Source organism: Meles meles, chromosome 4 (assembly GCF_922984935.1).
Source record: "Meles meles chromosome 4, mMelMel3.1 paternal haplotype, whole genome shotgun sequence".
NCBI classification, from domain to species: Eukaryota; Metazoa; Chordata; class Mammalia; order Carnivora; family Mustelidae; genus Meles; species Meles meles.
In genome coordinates this window covers 38,970,209-38,992,992 of record NC_060069.1, presented here as the reverse complement: position 1 = coordinate 38,992,992, position 22,784 = coordinate 38,970,209, and the positions used below count along the sequence as shown (strand labels likewise).

The following is a 22,784-nucleotide window of genomic DNA, read 5'->3' as shown; positions in this document are numbered from 1 at the left end:
TTCATGCCGTATTCCTGCCATTTACCCAGATGGCTGGTACACAGAAGGTGCTCAATAAATGGTTGAGTGAACGAACGCAGGGCACTAGCATAAAAGAGAACGAGGAAAAATGTTTCCTTCATGGAGTAATGTCTCCATCTTGTGGAATTTTAGAATATTGCCATTCAAAACATTTAAAAAATAAGATCAGGTTTTCACAGAACTGATTCTCAAATGCTATTTCCCAGACTTGTACTACATGTACCTGCACGCATAATCTATAATAATTTTTTAATACCAATTTGTTAAGAAGAGTAACTTCCCTAAGCTACCAATTACGGGCAACTCATGAAGTTAGCAAATCTTGCTATTCACGCAAGAAATGGACAAAAAGAAAGTACTTAGGCCAGGCCGATTATAAATGCAGGTTATGCATACAAAGTCGTTCCCTCCGCCCTCAACCCTTTATCTTGGTGCCCCTCGGCTTCTCTGACGCTAACCTCCAAAAGTGGTCAAAGGCTGGAGGTCGAAGACACCGGTGGAGCCGCTCTTTCCCCACGATTCTATGATTCTCGGGTTACTCTCACCACTGAAAACTCTATGGTTCCGGGGCGGGCTGGGAGGCCAGAGTTTGAAAGCCGAGGCGGGAAGATGGTGGCTGCACCTGTCACCAGGCCCGGTTTCTCCCGAGCGGGAGGACACTGGCACTGTGGCTTTCCCTGAATCACCGAGAAGAATTCGCGATGAATCTTCCGCGCTGGAGTGGGAAACGGCGGCGTTCAGCATCAAGCTCGGACTCCTTCTCGGGAAGTGGCTGTGACGGCAGTGACAGCCTCCTGCTTCATTCGGGGCCCGTGTTGAGTCCGCCCCCGGGCCTGGGACGCTGCTTGAAGGACCGCAGCCGCCCGCCGGCCGCAGCTGCAGGTACTCCCAGGCAGTCGGGGGGTCCGCGGGCGAGGTGGGCAGCCCAGTGTGGGGAGGTGTAGTTTCAGCACAGAGCTTGTGTGTTTGTTCAGCCCACTGAACTTCTACTCCCCTTCTCAGTTTGTGACTCTGGCCTAGCGTGGCAGGTCACTTTCTGTTAGGACATGGACGTGCGGATTGGGCGACAGCCTGGTAGTAATATTCAACTGGTTTGTGGGTCTTTTGACCTTTGCAGAAACAACTTTCTAGTTGGCCAAATCTAGTCACCTATTGGAGGATCACGCCTCATAGTGCCTAGTACTCCATACAGAGCCTTACACTGGAAGTGCTTTATGTCTGCATATGCTTTATATAGCCTCAGTCCAACACATAGGAATTCCAAAACACAGTGGAAGACTACTGAAGTCATATGTTAGAATTAGGTTCAACTACTAATTTTTTTTTTTTTTTTCTTTCCTGAAAGGGGAATGCAAGCAGACAATTCCCGACGATCAAATAGACAAGTTGCTGTTGGCAAACTGGGGACTTCCTGTAGCGGTTCTGGAGAAATATCACAGTTTGGGTGTAAAAAAGATGTTTGAATGGCAGGCAGAGTGCCTTTTGCTGGGACAAGTCCTGGAAGGAAAGAATTTAGTCTATTCAGGTATTCAAATTTGTGCACATTAATTTCTGTACTACTTTATGACATGAATATGAAGGATACCCTTGAGGTAGTTATGGGGGGGGCCCTGGGTGGCTCAGTGGGTTAAAGCCTCTGCCTTCGGCTCAGGTCATGATCCCAGAGTCCTGGGATCGAGCCCCGCATCGGGCTCTCTGCTCCGCGGGAGGCCTGCTTCCTCCTCTCTCTCTGCCTGCCTCTCTGCCTAGTTGTGATTTTTCTCTGTCAAATAAATAAATAAAATATTTTAAAAGGTAGTAGTTATGGGGTAGTTAAAAAGTGAATGAAACAGTGATTTATAACTAGAGAAAGCCTTAAAATATGAAAAGTGGAGTCTCATCATATGCATATTTAAGTTATGCCAATTCCATTATGGTGAGGGTGGGGAGCAAAAAAGCAGACAGTTTAAAGAGAACTATTTTGCTTGCTTTTCCTCTCAACAAACATGTTCCAGGATGAAAGTGCAAGGGAAATGTACATCTGCTCTTCCCCTGGTTGATCTCAGTTGCTTTACAGTGTGTGAACATTATACATTAAGTATTTATAAATTGACCATCTTGTACGGGGATGTATACACAAAACCATATGTAATTTACCAAGTAGAAGACTTATATAGGCTTTCAGGGGCAACTCTGACATTCATACTTTTTAACGTTTTTACTCATTGACTTTAGACCTTGTCATTTGATAAGATGTGCTTTCTTTGTGTCAGTTTTTTTTGAAGTTGTGAGTCGTCCATAGTTTTCATTATGTCTTCGGCAGATAGTTCTTAATAATAAATAATAAATAATAAATTCAGGCTGTAGGGGCACCTGGGTGGCTCAGTGGATTAAGCCGCTGCCTTCGGCTCGGGTCATGATCTCAGGGTCCTGGGATCGAGCCCCGCATCGGGCTCTCTGCTCCGCGGGGAGCCTGCTTCCTCCTCTCTCTCTGCCTGCCTCTCTGCCTACTTGTGATCTCTCTCTCTGTCAAATAAATAAATAAAACCTTAAAAAAAAAATAAATTCAGGCTGTGGAGTCAGATTGGTTGGGTTTGAAAACTGTTACAGTTAATGCCTATGATAATTAATAGATTATTAATAGAAAACATGAGAGAATGCTTAGAAGAGTTGTTGGCATATTGAAAGTACACCGTAATTGGTAGTAGTGATAGAATGGCCTGACCATTTCAACTGCTTAGACCAAAACTCGAGTGTCATTCATATTTCTGGTCACCAGCTTATATCAGTTAATCACCGTGTCCAGTGTGTATCTCAAATATCTTTTTTTTTTTTTTTTAAGATTTATTTATTTAAGAGCGAGAGAGAGCACACACACACATGAGAGCGTGAGTGTGCAGGGAGGGGCAGAAAGGGGAAAGGGGGAGAGAATAAGACTTCTCCCTGAGTGTGGAGCCAGACAGACATGATCTCATGCCCCGAGATCATGCCCTGATTGGAAATCAAGAGTCAAATACCCCACCGACTGAGCCACCCAAATGTTTTAATTCTGACTACTCTCTCTTTTTAGGTACACTACCTAGTTCACTACTCTTTCTTGTAGACTATGCTCATCTTCTAGATTACACAATAGCCTTATAACTAGTTTATATTTTTTCTCTGGTTTTGTTCTGCCCTGCTCACAAAGTGGTCTTTGTAAAGTACAAATATGGTCTTAACACACCTTTTCATAGAACTCACTAGTCACTCTACATTGCTTTGATAAATTCTAAATTCCTTACATGGTGGGATTATAAAATTCTTTTTCATGTGACATGTTCATATCTCTTCTCTAAATCTTCCTGGTTTTATTTCAGGCTTACTAAATTACCATCCTTTGAACTTAGCAGGCTTTCCCCCAGGCCTTTGCACATGCTGTTTCTTTTGCTTGGCATTCCTTTCCTCTTCCCTTCTCTTCTCCCAAGTTGTGTTTCCTTTCCATAAACTTCATTATAGCTCTTCTCTCTCAATTTCTATCATGGTTTTTACCACAATATATTAAATTTGTTTATCTCCTTCCTCAAAGTTTATCTACTTTTAATCATTCAGTACTTAAAGGAAAGGATCATTAGATACAAGCTAGGGACTCAGTATTTTTCATTTATTGTTCATAAAAGGATTTGTTTAAGAATTCTCTGTTTTCAGTGTGAGGCTCTCTAGAGCACTGGTTTGAAGTCGGGGACATTTAAGTGAATAAAGTTTTCAGTTGCTAGTAGGGGCCTTAATGATAGGTTAGTCTAAGGCTCTGTAGTTACTGAATTTGGTTTAAAACATTTACTAATACAATATGTCAAATATTCTTTTTGTAATAACCTGTGGAATAACATGTTTTAGCTCCTACTAGTGCTGGGAAGACTCTTGTTGCTGAATTACTTATGTTGAAGCGAGTTTTGGAAATGCGGAAGAAAGCTTTGTTTATTTTGCCCTTTGTCTCTGTGGCTAAAGAGAAGAAATACTATCTTCAGGTAATGCTCTTATACTAAGAACATTATTGTAATAAGATCTATTACTGGCAGCTTTGTTAATAAGTTTCTTTTGTTGCATCCCAAAGTAGCTTTAAAAGTTGGGCATTGATGAAGATAAACTTTATTATTTATATAAAAAGAGAAAGGGTCATTAAATCAAAAGAGTAATTGAAAATTGTGTTAAAATTTATGAACTTTTCCTTAGGAAGTAAACAGAATACTTCAATTAGTATATAAACATATAAATTAAAAAACAGCATTTTAACTGAATAGCAGGATTAGAATGAAGCATGGAAAGGAAAGAGTGTTTAAGGATGCATATCCTATCTTGAGGGTCATTTGGGAGTAGTTGGGGGAAGAAGAACCCGATCCACTGGTGCTTAGGTAAAACTTCAGGCCTGTGGTTTGTTCTTCTGCAAAAATAAATAATAACATTTTTCATTAGTATGATACTCCCTGGTTTTTAAGGCGTTTTTACAACTACAGCGTTACATTAAATAAAATACATTTACTGTTATGATTTCCTCAGTGAAAAAAAGTGTTGGAATGGCAAGACTATAATACTGGTAGTCCAAAAAATCTGGGTTCTAGTCCCAGTTTTGCCATTAACTATGTCTTCAGGCCAGGCACATAATCTCCTGGACCTTAGTATTTTCATTGGTAAAAAGGACTTTAACCCTAATATTATGGGTTAACTCAATAACACTCAGAAACATTTTACTGAATGAACAGCTCTAAAGTTCTATGGTTCTATAAATCTTTTTAACAGTTATTTCAGAGGCCAAATAGCCAACAAAGCTGGTCCTACATGGTAACATCTTCTCAACTTAGACCAAAGTAACAAAATGATGAAAGGATCCTTTTTATTGAGAAGGTATGTTAGTTACAAGTAAAACTACCAAAAAAAAAAAAAAAAAATTAACATCAAGGTCCCACTGCATTTGACTTTTGAAAACTTCTGTTGTATAAAAGATTGTGGGATAATAATATTTTTTTCATGAAGTATAAATTTGTTCCTTAAAGTGTTACATTTGTGTTTAAAAACAGAGCTAGTTTCTTGCATGTTTATTAGATTAAAAATTGAGTGCTTTAGTTTTTTTTTCCAGTTTTAATTTCTGTAACTCTTGGAAGTGTTTTATAAATGTAATCGTTAAAATGGCATACTTCTATTTGACTCTGTCTTAACAGAAAATCTCTGTTCTGTGTTTTGTCAGTTCTAAACTTCATATTTTTATCATGTGATTCTAAAAACAAAAACAAAACAAAACAAAAACCAGTGTGTCCTGGTCAGGAACAATCAACAGTAATCTAGTAAATATCTTTGGATACTTATGTCTGTATTCTGGGATAGAACCAATCTATAACTCATGAATTTCAAGTATTTTTACTTGTATTATTCCTTTTTACTCAATTCAGAGTCTGTTTCAGGAAGTAGGCATAAATGTGGATGGTTATATGGGCAGTGCCTCTCCGACAGGGCATTTCTCTTCCTTGGATATTGCTGTCTGCACAATTGAGAGAGCCAATGGTCTGATCAATCGCCTCATAGAGGAAAATAAGATGGATCTTTTAGGTAAGAAAAGTAGGAAATAAACAAATATTTTCTGTTGCTATTTTTTGAAGGAATGGAATGGCTGTTATGATTTCTATAGGTCCCATTTTTTTCTTATTGAGAATTGGCATCTGTAATGTTAAGAACTCTGTGTTTAAAAAAAAAAAAAGTTTTATGTCCTGCTTGCTGCTATTTACTATTTCCCTGTATGTTTGCACTTTATAAAACACAGAGGAATATCCTTGAGCCCTCAAGTCATTTCTCATTGCTTCTTTTCTGTCTGAACTTTACTGGGAATAGAAGTAAGCATGCTGGAGCTGGTTCTGCCATATCTGCAGTTAGTGTGTATTCATTATCATATTCTGGTGCCAAGATAGCTAGATTTGGTCTTTACTTGGAGGTTACCATTTAGCAGGGAAGTGGTATGAAGCTATAGAAGCTGACATTTGTTCCTTTGGAACTCTGTGAAGGTTTTCTACCTTAATGCTTTTTTTTTTTTTTTTTAAACCTCTTAGGAAAGTCTATGTAGAGGTAGCAACAGGAATAGAATAGTTGTAGCATCAGCAAGAGCAGCAAGAATATCAGTTAGCTACTCATTGAGATCCTGATAAACTTAAACGGTAAAACTTGGTAGAGTGGGAGTGGGGAATGAAATCAAAACTTAATAAGACATGGCTCTGCTCTATAAAGCTTAGAGAGAGAAATCAAATTCATCAATTTGTATCAGAATTGTCTTATCACTTGTGACCCCATTGGATTTTAAATATCTCAAAGATTGCAATAGAATCTTATAAAATGTGATATCCAATATACCTAACACAGTGCCTGGCACAGATTTTTTTTGAATGACAGACTGAGTGAATAAACTCTGAAATAACTTTTCAGATAGCTTACTGATAAGGAAAAGGAGTATCATGTGCCATTAGGAAATGGGTTTGAAAGATCTTGATTTAGGTGGGGAGAATTTGTTGGGGGCGTGGGGGAGTAACTGTGCCTGTGAAAACCATAATCTTATGGCTATGTTTAAAGAAGACATTGGTTGGTACTAAATTTTCAGTACTTCTTGCGCATTATTCCAAGTGCATAGAGTGGTTTGATTCTCCAAGTAGTGGAGAAGAGGATTCTGGTATACAAACATATTTATGTTTTGTAGTGGGGTGATTCATTAGCTGATTATCATCAAACAAAAACATCCTTAAAATAATTTCTATCTTCTTGATCTGATTTTGTTGTTCTAAGCAACTTTCTAACATCAGTATGGTTGGTTGCCCTGGCTGTTTTACCCCATAGAAAAGTCAACACACTGAATAACTATCCTAGGTGTATTTGATATCTCATTGTACATATATTTATACAAAGTTGCCAATATAGAAGTATCTGAGTAATGAGAGGCAGTTTCCTCTGAGTTAGCTAATCCTTGATTTTTAGATCCAGAATACAGTATAGTTGGACCACTTAAGGTGTCTGAAATATCTTGAGAAAGGATTGTCCATTATGTGAAATTTGATTTTTGTTTTATGGTTAGAAATTTTTATCACCTGTAATATATTGTAGTAATGACAGCTACTTACTATATAAGATGCCGAGTCTTTTAAAATTTTTATTGAAATTGTTAAATTTTGTGAAACCTAGTATCTGGACAATCTCTTTAGGAATGGTGGTTGTGGATGAATTACATATGCTGGGAGACTCTCACCGAGGGTATCTGCTGGAACTTTTACTCACTAAGATTTGCTATATTACTCACAAGTCAGCATCTTGGTGAGTACCTGAAATAACTGAGTTCCTGAGATTCTAAGCAGTGCTAAGGAAGTGTTTGCAAAAGTGCATAGTAAGTATGAATTAAATACAAGATGGGATTGGGAGGGAGACAAACCATAAATGACTCTTAATCTCACAAAACAAACTGGGGGTTGCTGGGGGGAGGTGGGATTGGGAGAGGGGGAGCGGGCTATGGACATTGGGGAGGGGAGGCGAACCATAAGAGACTATGGACTCTGAAAAACAACCTGAGGGTTTTGAAGGGTCAGGGGTGGGAGGTTGGGGGAACAGGTGGTGGGTGATGGGGAGGGCACGTTTTGCATGGAGCACTGGGTGTTGTGCAAAAAGAATGAATACTGTTACGCTGAAAAAAAATAAATAAAAAGGGAAAAAAAAATACATTAAAGAAGGACAATAATACCTATTTAGAACAAACTCAGGTACAGCAGTTCATTTTTGTTCCAAAAGAAGTACTTAAGATTGAGAGTGATTTTAGATGATTTTTATAACATTTAAAAATTTCAGGTTGTTCACCATTTTTATGATAAAATTTTAAAAAATCCAGTTTTTGTATTTGCCAGTTATACATCATTCTATTTAAGCAATCAAGACTAATTTTGAAAAATAGCATTTCTTTATCCCCTCCTTCCCAGAGGCAACTACTTTCAACTCTAACAGCTTTTAAGAAAATTATTTACAATGTTATTTCTAAATGTAGCCACTGTGTTTTTAGTTTTACACATTATATACTACTTACTATGAAAGATGAAGATCTAGCTCTTCTTTAAAATCTTTACTTACCCAACCCAATCTCCGCCCACCTACCCCACAGTCTCTCTTTGTCCTCTCATCATCTTCCCATTCTCCAAATACTGTTATATCATAATTTTTATCAGACCAATATTTAATATTAGACTGTTATGGCTTTATAAATGCCTTTGCCAACTGAAGCATGTGGTATATTATGATTACTTTTATCTTCAAAATAACTTTTTTTTCTCTGAAATTAATAAATATCTTTTTTGTTTGATGGCTTGATTTGCTATGTCCTTTTCACTGATTGATCCCCAGCCTCTTTCCCATTTATGTAAATCTCCATCCAATATGTTTCAACACATTTGCTATTCTACCAAATTCATCTTCTTGAAGTTTCTCCAAAAGACTGATGAATTATTCCAATCTGGATTGGTGGGTAAACTATATATGTGCTGCATAGTACTTATTTTAGGATCTTTCTTTATCATTCATTCCTATTGCTTTATGCTTGGGTCAGTGTCCCCTTTTTTTAGATAACATTTTTTTTTTCTTGATTTACTTCCTCATTTTGGTGGGGACATCTTCCAGGAATTCTACTTTATTTCAGTGTACAGTCTATTCATGATTTTTTTTTTTTGAAAATTTGCATATCTGAAAATGCCTTATGGTTATTTCGTAGATTGCCCGGGTATAGAAGTCAAGAATTTATGATGCTTATCCTTTATCCTTTGTATAAAATTTTTTAATTCACTCTGGGAGATTTTAGGGGCTCCTTTTCTTCCTCAGTGTTGTGAAATTTCACACTGATGTGTCTTGGTGTTTCATTTTTGTTCATTGTGTTGGGTGCACAGTAGATTCTTGCAATCAGGGAGCTCTTATATTTCAGTTTAGGGAGATTTAACACCTCTTTTTCAGTATATGAGAAAACATGGGGATAATTGTTTATATACCAGATCAGTAGGGATATAGAAAATAAGACTAATGCAAGTAGCAAATTTGACAAAATGGATGTATGTAGAAGAATTACCAAATAAAAGCAGAATATATGTTCTTTTCAGTGTGCATAGTAAAACTTCACTATGTCCTGGGCCATAAAGCAATAGATTTTAAAGGATTTAAGTATTTTAAAATATATTCTCTGACAAATGGAATTACACTAAAAAATAAGTGTAGGAGAGGCATAACTAGAACATGTCCCCTGGAAATTGGGACATACATTTTTACCCATTTTGGATCAAAAAAGTAATTACAGTAGAAATTGGAAGATAGTTTGAATTGAAAGTACATTTTCTAACAAAACTTGTGAAATGCAGCTGAAGTTTAAAGGGGAGTTGATAGTATAAAATGCATGTAGTACTGAAGAAGAGAGACTGAAAAATTAATGTGTTATTCATCTCAAGAACTTAGAGTAGTAAAATAATGCCACAGAAAGTAGAAGGAAAGAAATAATAAAGACAAGAGCAAAAATTAATGAAAGAGGATAAGTCATTATCCAGAACATTCAAGTAATTCAACAAATCAAGAAGAGAAAACCCAATGTATCAATGGGCAAACACCTTCAACAGGCATTTTTTTTTATTAGCATATATTATTAGCCCCAGGGGTACAGGTCTGTGAATCGCCAGGTTTACACACTTTACAGCACTCACCATAGCACATACCCTCCCCAATGTCCATAAACCCACTGCCCTCTCCCTCCTCCCTCCCCCTGGCAACCCTCAGTTTGTTTTGTGAGATTAAGAGTCTCTTATGGTTTGTCTCCCTCCCAATCCCATCTTGTTTCATTTATTCTTTTCCTACCCTCAACAGGCATTTATAAGATAGTATCCAGATGGTCCATAATGATGAAATGATACTTAATCTCATTAGTAATCAAGGCAATATAAACTACTTCTTCAAAGAGATATTATGACACACTCTCCAAAATAGCTAACATTAAAAAGATGGACAATACTAAGTGGTGACAAGATGTAGAACAATGAAACACATAAGGATCATGGAGATACTTTAGTACAGTCTCTTTGGAAAACAGTTTGACATCAATAAAATTGAAGATGATCTATAATCCAGTAATTTTACTTCTAGGTATATACCTTAAAAATGTATGGGTGTATGTACACAAGGACATGACCAAGAATATTGTTAGCAGCACTATTTGAAACTAATACTATGTATCTTTGAACATCATTTTCATTTGTATTCCACAGCCAGGCAAATTTAGCCAGTCCTCTATCTAATGCCGTGCAGATTGTTGGCATGAGTGCTACTCTTCCTAATTTGGAGACTGTAGCTTCCTGGTTGAATGCTGAACTCTACCACACGAACTTTCGTCCTGTACCACTGTTAGAGTCAGTAAAAATTGGAAATTCTATATATGACTCTTCAATGAAGCTTGTGAGGGAATTTCAGCCCAATCTACAAGTAAAGGTAAGTCAGTATTTTTCCATCACATTCCTGGTACTTTGTGTTTGATTGCATTTTCTAGAAGTTAACATTTTTTTGAGTTATATAAATTAGGGGTTGCAATGCAGTTGAATATGTTTTACATATCCATTAGAAGGATTATTAATACCAAGCTAATGGTTTCATCTTAAATAATTGCTAATGATGGTGAGAGAAGAAATACAGTTGTGCCTTCAATTTATTTATTTATTTTTAAAGGTTTTATTTATTTATTTGACAGAGAGAAAAGGAGCACAAGCAGGGGGAGAGGCAGGCAGGGTTAGAGGGAGAAGCAGGTTGCCCAGTGAATAGGGACCTGGAAATGGGGGTTGATCCCAGGACCCTGGGATCATGACCTGAGCGGAAGGCAGGTGCTTAACCAACATAGCCACACAGATGCCCAGTTGTGCCTTCAATATATATGATTATCTTTTCCAATAAGTATAATAGAAGATAATATAAATAAAAAATACTTAATTTTGTAGATTTTTCTTTTTAACTGGGAGAAGATTTTCTTATGGCTTAGTTTACACTAAGCACTAATGTGGAAAATTAACTTTTGTTAAGTAGTAGGTATAATATATAGTAAAAGAGAAAAACATTTTTGGAGTCAGACCTACCTCTGTTACATAACAGAGATATTTGATATTGTTGATACTAGTTGAATCACAAAACCTCTCTGAATATACTATCTTATCTGTACATTGGGACATAATACTTATTCTAGGAGTAAAGGATGGTGTTAAAAATTGGCATCTAGGAAGTGCTTAATAAATTATAAATTCCCTCACACACCCATAAACACTTAAGAAATTTTAGTTCATAGTATTTTTTTAAGCCTGATTCTTCAATCCTGAGGTTAAAGAACTGACTCATTGTCTGTGGAGTGGGACATCTCTTTCTGTGTAGAGCTGTGCCTCTGAATATGGAAACAGCTGGAGCTGGAAATAGGAATGAGTTCATGTTTTTCAGTCCTGTCCTAGATAGGCATTTGTATATGTCTATATATATACATATATACATACATACATACATACATATATATATATATATATATATATGTATATATATATCTCTATATGTCTGGCATGGAATCTTATTCAGTTGGTTTGCTCTGTACCCCAAATTTTACCAGACCATGCCTTGGTTACCTCAGCAAATATGTAAGCGCATTCATTTACTCTCCTGTTAATCTTTTTCTGTTGCTATGTCTATGCCTTCACCCTGTTTGAATCACTTTAAACTCTTACCTGGATTATTGAAATAGTCTGCTAATTGAGCCTCTGCTTCCTACCTTCTCCCTTTCAGTCTATACTTAAATCGGGAGCTAATGATCTATTTAACATGAACATCAGATCACATAACCATTATGTCCCCACATTTGAAATGGTTCCTTGTTTCCTTTAGAATGAAAGCCAGCCTCTTTTTGGTAGTCTAGTAAGACCTTACATGATTGGTTCCCACCCCTTTAGTGCTTTGACCTTACCTACTACTTTCTTTCTTATTCCCTCCACAGCCTCTTTGCTGTTCTAAAATATGCCAAGAATCTTTCACCTCAGGTTCTTTCTTTCTGGAATGCTTTCCCCCCAGGCATTAGTATGGTTTACTCTTTTACCTTTGGACGTTTACTCAAAGTCACTTTCTTAGACCTTCCCTGGCCACCTTATCTAAATTACAGCGTCCTCCCCTTCCTGGTCCCTATTTTCCATTTTATTTTTCTTTTTATCACTGTTCAAAATTCTGTGTTTTACTTATCTTGTTTTTGTTATTATCTATCCCTTCCTACTGGCATAGTAACACTTTGAGGGCAGAGCTTTTTTTCCACTTTATTCTTTATCCCCAGTGCCTAGGACAATATCTGGTACATAGCAAATGTTTGTTCATTGAGTGAATGGATGGATGAATTAATTCAGTTAAACACCCCTTCCAGTTTTGAGAACTCACTGGGCTATCACACAGTATTTACATATGCTTTATTCTGCCTGAAATTTTTCCACAGTCCGCCAGTTACCTTTCATTGAAATAACACCTCCCCTCCTTCATTATCTCAGCTAGATAATTTTTCCAGAAAAAAAACTCTTCGATTTTTTGGTCAAATTTATGTCAAATATGAGGCTTCATAACATTCTAAAATTCTTTTATAGTACATCTAGTCATTGTATCTTACATTTATTTGTTTTGTACTTTAATACGTTTCCCCAACGAGATCTAACCACCTTAAAGACAGGACGTTGACTTTCTTTTGCTTACCATGATATCCCCATTGGCTGAGGGTTCGAAGTCAATAAATACTAGTTGAATTAATCAACATATTTCCTTTCACCTTGCATTATAAGGAAGGGTATTTCTTTTTTTCTTTTCTTGTTTTTTCTTTGTTATTGACTTTGTAATTGGTTTTTATTATGCCTTTCAATAGAAGAAATCTTGAAGCAAAATGAGTGAGTGACTTTAAACTGATGTGAAAATGTTTTGAAAGGACCATTAGAGTGACTATTTCTCTTTCTTCCTTAGGGAGATGAGGACCATGTTGTTAGTTTATGTTATGAGACCATTTGTGATAACCATTCAGTATTGCTTTTCTGTCCATCAAAGAAATGGTGTGAGAAGTTGGCAGATAGCATTGCCCGTGAGTTTTATAATCTACACCATCAAGCTAAGGGTAAGTTACTGATGGAAATGAAAGCTTCTATACTCAGTACATTTGCTTGAAAATAATGTAATGAGTATACAAATAAAGCATGGCTCTTTTTGATCATTGTACCACCTGCCCACTGGACACTCCTTTACAAAACAATGCTTTTGTGACTAATCCTCTCCTTATCTTCATGATAGACAATGTATACACACACTCAGGCTAACCTTAAGATTTTTTAAATACTGGATTTATACAGGCACATACTAAGATTCTTCATCTAGGATCCATGGGCTTTGAGATACTGATTTTTGAAACCCCTAAATTATATTTGGAACATCATATACACACACTTTTCTGGAGAAATCAGACATATCTTTCCTTATATTTCCAAAGCCTAAAAAAGAATCACACACATATACATATGTATATATATAAACACATATATTTTAAAATCAGCTTTATTGGGGTGCCTGGGTGGCTCAGTCTGTTAAGCGTCTGCCTTTGGCTCAGGTCATGGTCCCAAGGTCCTGGAATCAAGTCCTGCGTGGGGCTCCCTGCTCAGTGGTGAGCCTGCTTCTCTCTCTTCCTCTGCTGCTCCTTCTGCTTTTGCTTTCTCACTCATGCTCTCTCTCTCAAATAAAATAAAATAAAATAAAATAAAATCTTAAAAAATAAATAAAATCACCTTTATTGAGGTACAATTTATATATAATAAAATGTACCCATTTGAAGTGTATAATTTAATGAATTTTAACAAATGTATACACTTGTTTAACCCCCACCAGTAATGAACCTACAGAACATTTCTATCACCCATTTAAAATGTAATCTTTGCTCTTTAGCTATCAATCTCCTCTCTACTCTGAGCCCTAGGCAAGTGACCTGCTTTTTGTTACTCTAGATTAGTTGTGACATTCCTAAGAATTTCATATAAATAAAATCATATATGATGTATGTGTGTTGTATGTTTGGCTTCTTTCAGCATGGTATTTTTAAGATTTGCCAGATTGTTATGTTTATCTATTTTCTATTGCTAAGTAGTGATTAATGTATGGCTATAACCATTAGTATATATTTTACTGATTCTAGGATGAGCACTGTTCCCTCACTACTTTTGCTAGTCTATGGTCCCTTGGGGTCCCTACACAGATGAGTGTAGGGAAGACAGAAACCAACCAGTTCTGGTCACAGAATATTAGGATATTTTATGATTTCATTGGAATCCTGAGGATAGGTGATAGATACCTCAAGCTTAGCTCCAATAAGTAAACTTTGCTTGAAGTTTTATTTGATAGGCTCCAGCCCAACATTATAATATCTCTTTTATTTCCCTCCTAATTGATGTTTTCTATACTGTACCATTTATATTCCTTATGTTGTACCATAATTACTTAAATTCCTTTGATAATCAGAAACATTATTATTATCTTCTTTGCTTGAGATTCTGTTACTTTGATTTATAGCAAGGTTTCCCAAATCCTAGTGCTTGGACTGGAGTCTGGGCTATAATGAAATTTTCACCAGAAAAATAAGGATATGACTGCGTTTTTTTTGTAAAGCTGAAGTTTAAATTCTGAAATTACCCTACTAATTTTTTTAATGTTAAAATGACTTTTCCATTGAAATAAAGGTATTGATCAATGGTAGTTTTAAAAAATTTTAAATTGTGCTTAGTATAATATAACATTGGCAACCCCTGTGGGTCCTTAAAATTTTAAGGAAAGTTTACCTAAAATATTTTTTTTTAATATTTTATTTATTTGACAGAGAGAGAGGTCACAAGTAGGCAGAGAGGCAGGCAGAGAGAGAGGGAGAAACAGGCTCCCCACCGAGCAGAGAGCCCGATGCGGGGCTCGATCCCATGACCCTGAGATCATGACCTGAGCCGAAGGCAGAGGCTTAAACCACTGAGCCACCCAGGCGCCCCTTACCTAAAATATTTTTAAGAATATATATGTTAAAATTTTATAAGAGGCTTACTAGTTCAGAAATCCAAGAGTTTGGGAAATTCTTTTTTTTTTTTTTTAAAGATTTTATTTATTTATTTGACACACACAGACAGAAATCACAAATAGGCAGAGAGGCAGACAGAGAGAGAGAGGGGGAAGCAGGCTCTCTGCTGAGCAGAGAGCCTGATGCGGGACTCAATCCCAGGACCCTGAGATCATGACCTGAGCTGAGGGCAGAGGCTTAACCCACTGAGCCACCCAGGCTCCCAAGTTTGGGAAATTCTTTAAAGAAAACATAGTTCCTGCATCTAAGAAAGTTGATGTCTTACTAGGGGAGCAATTTACAGAGAGACAGAGATAGAAGATAATGGGTGGCTAACTACCACATGGGTGGCAAAGAGGCTAGAAAAATTGTCACATAGAAATAGGTTCCTATGGGGCGCCTGGGTGGCTCAGTGGTTTAAGCCTCTGCCTTCAGCTCAGGTCATGATCTCAAGGTCCTGGGATCGAGACCCGCATCGGGCTCTCTGCTCAGTGGGGAGCCTGTTTCTCCCTCTCTCTCTGCCTGCCTCTCTGCCTACTTGTGACCTCTCTCTGTGTCAAATAAAATAAAATAAAAAAAAAGAAATAGTTTCCTAGGTGCTTCTGACACTGCTGGTTTATGGGACAAACTTTGAGCAAGCATTTTGATTTTTAGGCTATGAATGGTAGTATCTGTAATCCTTTCCTTCCTCAGCTGGGTCCTTTGGTCACCTCTTGTGGGCTTGGTCTTACCCTAACACAGTGCTTCCTAAACTTTGGTGCACATTAGAATCATCTGGGGAGATTTTAAAATTTCTATGTTCAGGTTGCATCCTGTTGCATCACAATGTCTAGGAATCAGAGCCAGGCATAAGTATTTTTAAAAGATGCCTGGCTAATTATTATCTATAGTAGTTGTAGAAACATTGTCCTAATATTTAACTCTGTCATGACTTAGGCAGATAGCACTTAAAGAGGTCCAGCAAGAAGTGAACAGTGTTGATGTTTTTTTCTGTGACAGGATTGGTAAGATCATCTGAACTTCCACCAGTGATACTGGAACAAAAGGGTCTCCTAGAAGTGATGGATCAGTTAAAACGTTCACCTTCAGGACTGGACTCTGTATTACAAAAAACTGTACCATGGGGAGTAGCATTTCATCATGCAGGTATCCATGTTTATAATCTGTTATTAAGAAGTCCCCCTAAAAATCTTCATAATTTCTTCATTTTTTATTTCTGTGCATTTGATTTCTTATAAAACCACACGACTTTTAGATTTCATTTTAAGAAGTGTGTGATTAAACAAGAATAAAACATATTTAGTTTACTTATCTATTGTGTGTGTGTGTCTTGTCTGTCTGTCTATATATCTCTATATATGTCTGTATATAGAGAGAGACATATATATATATAGACAGACAGACAAGACACACACACCAGATAAAGGCATTTTTTTTTTCCATTTATACCATTTTTTACCATTTTTTTTTACCATTTATACCATTGGGGAAGTGAATTCTAAAATCGTTACCTTTCTACACTTAGTTTCTTTAAAATTCAGGTTAGACAGTACTTGTCTGTCTGTCTATATATATATATGTCTCTCTCTATATATGTCTGTATATAGAGAGAGACATATATATATATATATAGACAGACAGACAAGACACACACACACCAGATAAAGGCATTTTTTTTTCCATTTACACCATTTTTTACCATTTTTTTTACCATTTATACCATTGGGGAAGTGAATTCTAAAATCGTTACCTTTCTACACTTAGTTTCTTTAAAATTCAGGTTAGACAGTACTTGTCGGTCTGTCTATATATATATATATATATGTCTGTATATATAGAGAGACATATATATATATATATATAGACAGACAGACAAGACACACACACACCAGATAAAGGCATTTTTTTTCCATTTACACCATTTTTTACCATTTTTTTTTACCATTTATACCATTGGGGAAGTGAATTCTAAAATCGTTACCTTTCTACACTTAGTTTCTTTAAAATTCAGGTTAGACAGGTACTTGCTGCCTTAGTTTTATGCTACTCGGAATGTTTCCTCTTATCTCAAAGGGTGTTGAAATATTCTTACAAATATATAAAAATCAAATTAATTTTAGACATTATCATATTGTGTTTGGAGAGGGCTAGAACTGCTTAAAAATCATCTGATTGTCAAAATTGCCAGGATTATGCAGTCACTAAATTAAATAACTTCTTTCAGGGAATGGTCTGTCCATGACATATGCTCTAAGGATGTGGTTAAGAATATATAGTTTCTTCCAGGTCCAGAAGAAAGAAACTTTCTTGCATAATACACAAAAATAAATTCAAAATTCATGAAAGACCTAAATGTGAGACAGAATGCCATCAGAATCCTAGAGAAGAACATAGGCACGAACCTCTTTGACCTGGGCTGTAGCAACTTCTTACTAGACATGTCTCTGAAGGCAAGGGGAACAAAAGGAAAAATGAATTATTGGGACTTCATCAAGATAAAGAGCTTCTGTATAGTAAAGGAAACAATCAACAGAACTAGAAAGCAACCTTTAGAATGGGAGAAGATATTTGCAAATGACATATCTTTTATTTTTTTTTTTAAGATTTTATTTATTTGACAGAGAGATAGAGAGAACACAAGTAGACAGAGTGGCAGGCAGTGGGAGAGAGAGAAGCAGGATCTCCACTAAGCAGGGTACCCCATGCAGGGCTCAATCCCAGGACCCTGGGATCATGACTTGAGCCGAAGGCAGCTGCTTAACCAACTGAGCCACCCAGGTGCCTGCAAATGACATATCTGTTAAAGGATTAGTATCCCAAATCTGAAGAATTTATCCAACTCAACACCCAAAAAAACAAATAATCTAGTTAAGAAATGAGCAGAAGACATGACCAGATATTTTTCCCAAGAAGACATCCAGATGGCTATCAGACACATGAAAAGCTGCTCAAAATCACTCATCATCAGGGAAATACAAATCAAAACCTATCCGAATGGCTAAAATCAAAATCACATACCTATCCGAATGGCTAAAATTAACAACACAAGGAAACAACAGATGTTGGCAAGGATTCAGAGAAAGGGGAATGCAAACTGTTGATGGGAATGCAAACTGGTACAGCCCTTCTGGAAAACAGTATGGAAGTTCCTAAAAAACTTAAAAATGGAACGGCCCTGTGACCTGTGACCCAGCAATTGCATTACCAGGTATTTATCTAAAGGATACAAGATACAGATTTGAAGGGGTACATGCATGCTGATGTTTATGGCAGCATTATCAACAAATAACCAAACTATGGAGAGAGCCCAAATGTCCATCAACTGATGAATAGATAAAGAAGGTGCGGTATGTATATACACATACACGCGTGAGCGCACGCACATGTACATATATGCATACATGTGCACATATACACATATATGTATGTACACACAATGGAATTTTACTCAGTCATCAAAAAGAATGAAATCTTGCCAGTTGCAATGACATGGAAGAAGCTAGACTATATTATGCTAAGCAAAAATAAGGCAGTCAGAGAGACAAATACTGTATGGTTTCACTCATATGTGGAATTTAAAAGATAAAACAGATGAACATAGGGCAAGGGGAAAAAAAAGAGGGAGGAAAACCATAAGAGACTTTTAGCTATAGAGAACAAACTGAAGGTTGAGACAGAATTGGGTGGGGGATGGGCTAGATGGGTAATGGGTATTAAGTAGGTATTATAGTGAGCACTAAGTGTGGTATGTGGGTGATGAATCACTAAATTCTACTCCTGAAACCAATATTACACTCTATGTTAATTAGAATTTAAATAAAAATTTGAAAAGAAAAAAGTATAGTTTCTAAAATTTTGAATTTAACCTTTTCAATTTATTTAAATTTTTATTATGCATATATGAATACATTTTAAAATATATGTATATATATGTATATGTATACAAACATATAGAAGAATATTTTTATTGTATATTACTTATGATGCATACCAATAAAGTGACCCATCACCTGAATTACAAACTCGGTCCTTTTGATTTCTTAAATAAAATTTAAAAATAAGCCAGGTAAGTATATGTTCTTTATGCTGTTTTTCATTTACTTGTGTATTTATCCTTCAGCAATTTTTTATGCTTAAATGTGATGCATAAGCCATATCTCTACCCTCAATGACTTCATTGTCTAAAACAGGAGTCAATAAACTGCAGTCTGCTGGTCAAATCCAGGAGATTTTTGTAGATAAAGTTGTATTGGAACACAATCATGCCTGTTTATTCTGTGGCTGCTATCATGTGACAGTGGTAGGGTTGAGTAGTTGCAATAGAGACCATCTGTCCTGCAAAGCCTAAAATGCTTACAGGAAAAGTTTGCCAACCCATGGTCTAGAAGATGAGATAAAAGTATTCTAGAGGTGACAGATTATACTCTTAAAAAGACCATGGTGACTTCTTTGTTTATAGTCATAACAACAGCTTGAAAAAATCTTTAGAGGCTTGTAGTAGATTCCCAGATATATTTATATGTGATCAGGTATGATATTTCTGTTATATTCATTAGTAAATATATGTTATTATAACTTCCTTTTGTTAGGTCTTACTTTTGAGGAGAGGGATATCATTGAAGGAGCCTTCCGTCAAGGTCAGATTCGGGTTTTGGCAGCAACTTCTACTCTTTCCTCTGGAGTGAATCTACCAGCACGTCGTGTAATTATTCGGACTCCTATTTTCAGTGGTCAACCTCTAGATATTCTTACTTATAAGCAGATGGTTGGTCGTGCTGGCAGGAAAGGGGTAGACACAGTAGGTAAGTGAGTTTGAATTTAATTGTAATAGCATTGCTGAAGGACTGTGTCAGTCTACTTGAAATTTGACTAGTGCCTGGCAACTCATTTCCTATCATGCTGCATTTGTTATGCAAGGCATTAATGTCATGTTTTGCTTTACTTAATATATAATGAATATAAGTTATAATTTTCATATATCAACCATTGATTTTCTACTAATGTAAAATTTAAATTTTCTTTACCTTATGTACAGTGAAATGATTCAATATTCTAGTCAAAATGACTTATCACACTAACTAAAAGATGATTTTTAATTTTCAGTATATTCTACTGCTAATGAAGGAAGTAATTTTTATGGGTTTTAGTTCTGCTTGGGTGACTGGTCTAAGATTTCAAATAAGGATGCCCAAATTCCCAGAATTTGGGAATAGAAATGTTTTCTCTCTAAATTGGTGCTGATTCTGAAAACAACTTTTTTAGTTTCTTGTGTCAACAAGTAATGATAACCTTACCACAAACCAGACAGAAGTTTTGTCTTAAGCAATGGGGTAGAGGTTTGTTTAATTAAATATCAAGATAGCAGCAAATACTATTTCTAACGTGGTACATTATTTTGGGTGTGGCAAAATTGTTATAAGTCTTATAACAGTAAAGAACTTTCAGAGGAGGCGCCTGGGTGGCTCAGTGGGTTAAAGCCTCTGCCTTCGGCTCAGGTCATGATCCCAGGGTCCTGGGATCGAGCCCCGCATCGGGCTCTCTGCTCAGCAGGGAGCCTGCTTCTCCCTCTCTTCTGTGCCTGCCTCTCTGCCTACTTGTGATCTCTAGCTCTCTGTCAAATAAATAAATAAAATCTTTTTTTTTTTTTTTTAAAAAAAAAGAACTTTCAGAGAAACATTCTCTGTCATTCCGTATTCTCCGGGATGTAGTTTATCAACTCCCGTATTATACCATATGTCAAACAGACAAACAGTTCTGTGGCTGCTGAAGAGAAAGTAGAGTATCTAGGAGAAAAGGGAAAGTCTTAATGGGAAAATAAGTGGTATATTCTGGGTACAAAAAGCTGGATAGTATCTGAGGAAGTGACTTTTAGAATAATTTGACTTTGTCATCACATCATCATTTCAACCATCAGGAAGGGAAGATGAGGAAGTAAAGGACACAGCCTACCCCTTAAGGGCACTTCCCGGGAGTTGCACAAAATATTTCTCCTCACATACAATCAGGGAGAACTTATCACACAGTTACTTTCCCCAATTGCAAGGGAGGCCATATGCCCAACTAACATATAGAGATTTTATTAAAGGAAAAATGAAAGGCACCTGAGTGGCTTAGTTGGTTAGGCAACTGCCTTCAGCTCAGGTCGTGGTCCCAGAGTCCTGAGATCGAGTCCTCCGTCGGGCTCCTGGCTCAGCAGGGAGCCTGCTTCTCCCTCTGACCCTCTCCCCTCTCATGCTGTTTTTCACTCTCTCTCTCTTTCAAATAAATAAATAAAACAAAACAAAAAAGTAAAAATGAAAGAGCAGCTGTCTGTTTCAGCCCTAGTAACAAATGATTCATCTACCTGTAATTCCTTTAGGGTCATTGGGCTGCCTCTCTTTTAAAACTTAAAAATTCTAACAATTGGGGCGCCTGGGTGGCTCAGTGGGTTAAGCCGCTGCCTTCGGCTCAGGTCATGATCTCAGGGTCCTGGGATCGAGTCCCGCATCGGGCTCTCTGCTCAGCAGCGAGCCTCCTTCCCTCTCTCTCTCTCTCTCTGCCTGCCTGTCTACTTGTGATCTCTCTCTGTCAAATAAATAAATAAAATTAAAAAAAAAATTCTAACAATTAAAAAAAATCTTCCAACTCATTGGATTTCCCCAATTAGAGACATCAGAGAAGTTTATCCTTCTTCTGTCTCTTACTTTATGTATAAAATATGCAGGTTACATGTGTTTAAAGAAGGCTGGAGAAAGACACTAAAACATTTCCTATTCCTACTTGCTTCCCCCTGTTCTTTCCTCAACTGATTTCTTCTTAGTAGACTTGCAACTCTGGAGAGTGAAGTATAAGTTCATCTTACACAGCTGCTTTTCTTTTAAGGTCAGAGGGTCTTTAAGATAACACAGAAGATAAGGAGGTTTTGTTTGCCTTCCTACATTAGCTTGTACTTCTCTTTCTTTCTTTCTTTTTAAAAAAATTTTATTTATTTGACAGACAGAGATCACAAGTAGGCAGAGAGATAGGCAGAGAGAGAGGAAGGGAAGCAGCCTCCCTGCTGAGCAGAGAGCCCAATGCGGGGCTCCATTCCAGGACTCTGGGATCATGACCTGAGCGGAAGACAGAGGCTTTAACCTACTGAGCCACCCAGGCACTCCTGTACTTCTCTTTCTCATGAGGGGAATAATTGGAAGGTTGGTGCCCTGGCCAAATTTATCAAGCCTTAAATTAGACAACATTTAACAAAACTAAAATATACCACAATAACTTTGTTTTTGAGGTCTTGGAAACTTCCGAGATTTTGACTTTGTATAATACTCCATTTCAGGATGGCATATAGCTTGCTCAGAACTTCCAAATGGGGGACTGTGTGAATAGTGTTTCATATCAATTACAAAGATATGCATATTTGGTCATGCTTTTTGGATTGTGTAGCATCTTTGTAACTTGTTGGCATTTTATAAATGATCTTAATGTCTCCTAGACTGTTAATGGTGTTTTATTTAGATGATACTTGAATCTTTCTGTGGAATTCCTGGAACCTTCCCATATAAGATGTTGATGCTTTGTGCACAAATAGTGATTTGTAAGTTAATAGTAATAATTGACTCTAATTGACTTCTCTATTGTGGTATGGATACAACCTCCTCAGACGGGTGAGAGC

The 22,784-nt window shown here is 36.8% G+C and overlaps 1 protein-coding gene across 3 annotated transcripts in view; it reads left to right on the top strand.

Annotated features, from left to right (window-relative positions):
• Window positions 1-638: 638 nt before the first annotated feature.
• POLQ (DNA polymerase theta) overlaps window positions 639-22,784 on the top strand; it is a 158,364-nt gene continuing 136,218 nt past the window's right edge. Inside the window, exons 1-9 of one of the 3 annotated variants that reach the window (XM_046001419.1) lie at window positions 639-903; window positions 1,367-1,546; window positions 3,874-4,004; window positions 5,421-5,577; window positions 7,209-7,317; window positions 10,281-10,500; window positions 13,027-13,174; window positions 16,142-16,288; window positions 19,732-19,944. In XM_046001419.1, coding sequence (XP_045857375.1) covers window positions 723-903; window positions 1,367-1,546; window positions 3,874-4,004; window positions 5,421-5,577; window positions 7,209-7,317; window positions 10,281-10,500; window positions 13,027-13,174; window positions 16,142-16,288; window positions 19,732-19,944 — 1,486 coding nt within the window. In that variant the 5' untranslated portion in view covers window positions 639-722. Of the gene's footprint in view, window positions 904-1,366; window positions 1,547-3,873; window positions 4,005-4,803; window positions 4,879-5,420; window positions 5,578-7,208; window positions 7,318-10,280; window positions 10,501-13,026; window positions 13,175-16,141; window positions 16,289-19,731; window positions 19,945-22,784 lie in introns of those variants that run through there. The other 2 variants (XM_046001420.1, XM_046001421.1) reach the window with 2 other exon arrangements.